Source organism: Procambarus clarkii, chromosome 86, assembly GCF_040958095.1.
Source record: "Procambarus clarkii isolate CNS0578487 chromosome 86, FALCON_Pclarkii_2.0, whole genome shotgun sequence".
NCBI classification, from domain to species: domain Eukaryota; kingdom Metazoa; phylum Arthropoda; class Malacostraca; order Decapoda; family Cambaridae; genus Procambarus; species Procambarus clarkii.
Genome location: NC_091235.1, coordinates 19,313,875 through 19,321,026, shown reverse-complemented (window position 1 = coordinate 19,321,026; position 7,152 = coordinate 19,313,875). Strand labels below are relative to the sequence as shown.

The following is a 7,152-nucleotide window of genomic DNA, read 5'->3' as shown; positions in this document are numbered from 1 at the left end:
TATATATATATATATATATATATATATATATATATATATATATATATATATATATATATATCAGATCTGCACAACTCTGTACAGATCTGCCTCTCCTGGCTTCTTCCTCCCACGTAAATCTCATCTGTTTGGACAATTTCCACCCACATTTGCTACTCCCACCCTCCTGCCTTTCTCTCACCTGTCCTCCCTCACCCACCCACCTGCCACCCACCGCCCTCATTTCTCACCCTGACCTGCCACGCCTCACGACACCCGGAATCCGGCCCCTCACATTTACCTGTCATGAGTGGTTAATGCTCTAACTACCTGTAAATCTTTGCATTAAACCCAGCAGCTCGTCCTATAACTTCCAAAGCTTTCACATCCACTTCAGGGTCCCAAATCCATCATAGGGCCCCCAAATCCACCACAGGGTCCCACATCCACCATAGGGGCCCCCACAGCGATTTGCAATAATATTTTTCGTATTTTATTACTAATAGATTGAAGTGATTGATTTCCAAATGTATTATCTCTTCTGGACTTACTGTCTACTGAATAGTAGATTACTACTGTCTTCTGGACTTCATACTGTCTACTACACTACACTTGTCTATCTCAATACAGCTTTGATGACAGTTCGATTGAGTTGAAGGAGCTAAACTGTTAACCTTTAATTTGTAACTGTGGTTATATATATATATATATATATATATATATATATATATATATATATATATATATATATATATATATATAGAGAGAGAGAGAGAGAGAGAGAGAGAGAGAGAGAGAGAGAGAGAGAGAGAGAGAGAGAGAGAGAGAGAGAGAGAGAGAGAGACATTAACTGAATATTATTTAGAGTAAATTCTAAGTGATTACATTATGCAATTGTAATGATAACAGCAATATTAACAGTAGTAAGTCTGGTAATGACAACATAAGTAACAGAACCAACAGAAGTAACAGAAACAACAGAAGTAACAGAACCAACAGAAGTAACAGAAACAACAGAAGTAACAGAACCAACAGAAGTAACAATATTAACTGCAGAAGTAATATAAACTAAAATTTATATTGAAATATAAAACAGCTATTCCCAAACGTACAAGTGTTTCCATTTATACAAGTTCAAAAACGTTATTAATAAAATGATTACCCAATAATAATTGACATTAATTTACCCAAAATTAAATACATTATTCATTTATACAAATTATATTATTAATTGGCTGAAACAAATACTTTTTATCATAAATTATAAACTGCATAATACAAATACAACAAAGGTTTCGTTTTATGTGATAACTGGAATATATTTACAGCTAATTTTTTTTTTTACAACTAACCGACATTAGAAGATACTTTATAAAATATAGCAGACATGAGAAATAATTTATAATGGATAATAAATAAAAATAAATAGAAGTAAAAATATAAGAACTATAATAAACTATATATAATATGGGATTTATATATATATATATATATATATATATATATATATATATATATATATATATATATATATATATATATATATATTAATTAGAACAAGTGTACAGCATATGCTGTCAGCTCATTCACGGTGAGAATCTGTTAGTTCCACCTCGCATGATGTGTGTGTGTGTGTGTGTGTGTGTGTGTGTTAACGGCTAAGAATTGTTAACTGAATTATATGAAGAATATGATTCAAGAGCTCCTGTATAATGTGTGTGTGTATGAGGCGCTGCTGTATCACGTGTATGAGGCTGCTCTATCGTAAGTATGAGGAGCATATTATGAGACCCTGCTCTGTCACAAGTATGAGGAGCATATTATGAGGCTCTGCTCTATTCACAAGTATGAGGCGGGCGCCATCTTAAGGCGTTGAGGCATCAAGCCTCATCTCCTCAGCGCTGGCAGACTCTGTCGGAGAGAAATAAAACAGGAACTTATTTCTGAAGAGTTGGACGCTGAGGTCCTATAGGGGCCCCAAGGTCAAGTTCATCCGCCCTGGGTCCTGCCAATATCCTAAGTTCAGAGCTTTCATCAATTTTCCACAACTTTTCAACCTTTCAACTTCTGGAGAAGTTGATCAGTAAGGAGCACCTTTTTTGCAAATTAGAATGGAGCAATATGGTGGGTTATTTTTTGATAGGTGCGTGTGACTTGGTTAAGTCTGAACTTTAGGCAACGCTGAAATGATAGACAAATAACTTTGCAATAAAAAGACACTTTAGAGTTTCTGATGATTACACGAGTCCGGAGCCCGGGTTACAGCAGTTGTGATTTTAGCCTCAGTGGAAGAGGAAAATAAGGATTAATCGCTATTTTCCAAGACGTGAGGCTTAAGTCTCTCGTGACGTCGCCAGGGTTGACAATCAATCAGAGACGTAACATATAACACATCCCTCAATACAGAGAAATGGGTACTTAACGATTAATTGCAGATTGAAAAATCGCCTTTAATGTATATCGGAGGCATATAAAACCTTATTGGATGCCCCTATTTCTTCGAGGCATCTGTGGATCATTCAGGAGGAATCCGGCATCTGGTAACATTGGCTTCAAGTTATCAGATTCCGCTCGACCAATCAGGGAAGAGCTAGAGGCGAGAGAGACCAGACGAGCCACTGTGTACAAGGAATTATTTTCATTACTATTGAACTCTTATCAAGAAGAGAGTAAATCTTAACGCCAGAAATATTACTATAGCAAACGATTTCAACAATATTTGTTATGTATTGACGCGGAAAGACAACAAGGCATTCTGACGTGCTCATTAATGGGTAGGAGGAATGAGACCTCATATGTGACAGGCAGACTTACATTTTCTTATGGTTCAAAATGTCGCACCTCATAGTTCCACCATGTAATATGTTATGCTGGTTAGCATTGTAAATGTGTGGCCACGTCTGTGGTAGAAAATAATAATAATAAAAAAACTCCTTTTTTTAACTCTACCATTATTAATTTAACACAACTCTACTTGTATTCATTCTCCAACAAATCCAACTATATGACGAGCATGTGATTCGCACATTGTAATTGCCTTGTTCAATGTAAAAACATTTATGCAATTTACTGGAAGCAGTTTGCTCGCTAACAACCGAAGAGAGTTTGTAACAAGGAGTGAACACGATGTATTAAAACAAAAATAATATTTCAAGATTGGCGGGTCTTGGCTGCCTGCGTTTAAGGGGCCGAATGGGTGGGAAAAGTGCCACATAATGGGCAGTAATGGATATGACCACGAGGCAGGCATGCCAATGGCGACCGTTGAAGACTGTTCACTTGAGACAGTTAATCTGTCAGCAGAACTATTCGCATACTTTGCGTCATTATATAATGGAATGTGAAAAAAATTGCGGAATTTAGAGATAACACCATCAATAGTGTCCAAGAAAAGTGTAAGTACTTCATTCTTAATGATGTACTGCCAGGAATCTTAGACACGTATCCTAAGTTTGCTTACTGTAGGTGCAGCCTAGACATGACTGTAAAGCTGCCGTCCAGTTGGGTATGGATTAATAACTGTGTAACTGAGACTCTATATATCATACTCATATATAGACTCATATATGTCAATTCTTGTATTATTTGTCATGTAAACAAAAAATGATATATGCACACGCATTTGTGTAAAAAAAAATTATGTAACTAGCTTCGCAAAATTCTTACTTGCTTAGCAAAACGAATTATGGGGTTAAGTGCCTGAACCCATTATGGGGCTCTGTAACCCTCTCTACCACCACCGCCCACGGGATGGGTATAGGGTGCATTATTATGCACCCTATACCCTAACCAGAGACGCTTATAAGATGGGAGGACGCCCTAGGGCTACAGAAGCTGGGGACAGCAACAAGCTACTGAATCATGACTGAGACACTTGCTGTTCGTATTTTAGTTCAAGCAAATCACATGTAAGATAATGTGATTAATGATCTCTGAAGAAATACGATAAACGAATGGAAGAAAAACTATACAAGGAATCTGAAGTGAATTTTATAAACTAACACGATAAGAATATTTCCTTCATAAACAATATATAGATCTGGAATGAAAAAATAAATTGCTATATTAATTAAAAAAAAAATAAAAAAAAAAAAAAATTTACGTGTCAGTCAGACAGGTAAATCCTGTTTCACCGGTTAAATATTTTTCGTTTATTTTTTTTTTAACTTCAAAACAAATTTGAGTCACATATCGTTCAGCCATTTCACAGCCGAGTGACCGCTGTCAGAAGTTAGAGAACACTCCCAGATTTCGTTCACAAATGCCTTAATTCCACCTTTCCTTTTTGCACGTAAAAAAAAAACTACATTTTTTTTTTTAAATATCACAGATATTTTTAATATGAATGTCGATTACTTTTGAGTGTGTCTGCAAAAGTTTTAAAGAAATATTAAAATACACTTTTAAAAACCAGTCAGCTGGCTGTTGGGTCGTATGCATGAATAATCGAAAAAAAAAAAAATAAAAAAAAATAAATAAAAGATGCAGACATGAAACATTTAAGGACACAATTAAGATGCACATAAATGCAATATGTAAATAGAAATTAGTAAATATCTATTTATCTATCTATCTATCTATCTATCTATCTATGACGACGTTGACTTCTTGAGAATGATGTCTAAATCTTCAATGATCACGACAAATCATTTGCTGAAGCAAATGTCGTAGCTCAGTCGATTAAGGCAGTGTCTGGGATGCTCCCGGACGCAGGTTCGAATCCTCGTCACGGGCCCTTGTGGATTTGTTCATTTGCTGAAGCTTACAAGAAACAGCCCCGAAACTTACAGCTTCAAGCTGATGCTCAAGAGCTAGCAAATGTGTGCATGAAACACAAGTACTCAGTACTCCTCTATCTGGTCCCTGACCTTCATTTAAACAAATGATAAATTTGGGGTAAATTTGGATAAAGATGAAGGACCCTCATCTTTAGTTATGACTTGTTCTGGTTGGACTGGTCAGTGCTCTCAGCACTGGAGATGTTGGCGGACTTATTGTTATGTGTAAGGCCAATATGTCCAAGGTTCCTTGCATGACCCAACTTCGTGGACAACCAGAAATTGGCCGCTAGAACATCAGGTGCTCAGCTGTCAACGAACTCATGATAGCTGTTCTGTTCACAAGAACATCACCTCATCAGTAAACATTCTTTCCATTCCTGTCTCACAACTGGAACATGTCTGCTCAGCCAACCTGTCCTCCTACACAGAACGTCGCTTTTCGCTCGTATGCGTTACACACGACCAAAAATTGTCGTACTAGAAAATGAAAGCGGCTCGCGAAAATTATGTACTGTCCCGTTTTCTGTTTTGGGGCCTCTGGTAGGTCAGGAGAGACCACTTAAAATTTAACCGTTTTCTTGACGTTTTGAAACCTTAGGAGACCGGGCAGGCTCAACACACTGATACATGGAAAATCAAGTCGACCAATCACATATAGGCACATATAGGCAGTTTCTTCTGATTCACCCTGTACCTTATTTTATGAGAGCAATTTTTCATTCAAGTTTATTCCCAATATAAACTAATAATAAATCAAATATATGAGTTTCAAGAGAAAATGAGCTCATGTAGGACAACAACTCTTTGATTCCAGTTAAAAAAAATGGAGTATTAGCACCATTCCAAATTAAGCACAGTCTAAGTTGAAAAAGAGAGAGGGAGAGAGAGAGAGAGAGGGAGAGAGAGAGAGAGAGAGAGAGAGAGAGAGAGAGAGAGAGAGAGAGAGAGAGAGAGAGAGAGAGAGAGAGAGAGAGAGAGAGAGAGAGAGAGAGAGGAGGTGACAGGAATAACACAACATACTCTAGAACACTAACCATGAACTACCATAAACTAACAAAACACATCTCCAAATAAGCACTTTGATCCGAACCTTATCCCAAAGAAGACACAAACCTTCCGATCATGCCATAAAAAAATAAAGATTCTCTCGCAAGAATCTAAATCCCTCTTAAAAAAAATCCATGGAATGATGCATCATTTTGACCCCAGCCAGTAACACCAGCAACCAAATCAGCACCTTTCAACTAAATATAATTCCTCACCAATAAAACAAAGTGGTGCCAACTATTTACGCGGTTTTTCCTTATCGCAGAACACTATTCTCCACTCCCCCGCCTCCCCTCGACCCGTTTTCTTTGGGTATTGAATTGCGGCTGGAAAAGGGGAATAAAAGCTGGATTCTTGGGTGTTATCGCGACGTGCGAGCTGCCGGTTAGTGCTTTATGGTCACTTAGCTCGTACTCTTGTAGAAATACTGCAGAGTTTATCAGTTGCTTTAGCGGGCCGGTTTAGCTGCTCTGTGTCAGGCAGCCGGACAGAGGGGGACGCTGGGACAGGTATATAAGGACTGAGGGAGGAGAAGGAGAGCCCTGTGCCAGGTAAGTCCACTACGGGCTCACCATAGCCCGTGCTACTTGGAACTTCCGAGTAGCTGAATCTAATAACAACAACAACAGGGACGTAGGAAGTAATAGAGAGCTAATATTCCCCAAAACTCTATAAACCAGGCAAATGAAGCTTAAAAGGCGGAATCAAAGAGCTAGAGCTCAACACCTTCAAGCAGAGACATGTGTACTCAGCTATAGCTTGTTGAGAACACAGACCCACCGAAAAAAATGAACGATTTGGGGAAAAATTCTAAATAACAGGGGGAACCGTTTTTCCCCCTGATATAGTAACTGAATAGAAAGTTCTGACAGGACAATTTTGGCCTCCGTGAGCTATGATTATGGATGGGATACATACACAGGCGTGTATATGTATTACTCCCCGGAAACGTCATGTTCCCAGCATGTAATTGCACCGTATGTGTTCCCTGTCAACGTGTCCTCTGGTACTGTCGATCACTCATACTGTCTATCGTCCTTGTAAACACTGTCTACGCTTCCTGCAATATTGTCGTACAGTTATAACGGGTAGATACTTTTATCTCGTACTGTTATAAAGTTTAGATAGTTTTATCTTCATGTATGTGCCACTTTTATCCTGATATATTGTATCTGTCATCACACCCTGCTGTCTACCATCTCTAGCAGGTTATCTACCATTCAACCATGTTGTCTACCATTTCTAGTAAGCTATCTACCATTCCATCTTGTTGTCTACCATCTCTAGTAAGCTATCTACCATCTCTAGCAGGTTATCTACCATTCCACCATGTTGTCTACCATTT

General features: G+C 38.1%; 1 protein-coding gene across 1 annotated transcript in view; it reads right to left on the bottom strand.

Moving 5' to 3' along the window:
• Positions 1–865: 865 nt before the first annotated feature.
• Positions 866–7,152, bottom strand: part of LOC138358803 (uncharacterized) — a 74,718-nt gene continuing 68,431 nt past the window's right edge. Inside the window, exon 3 of the mRNA XM_069316978.1 lies at positions 866–1,029. Coding sequence (XP_069173079.1) covers positions 866–1,029 — 164 coding nt within the window. The remainder of the gene's footprint in view (positions 1,030–7,152) is intronic.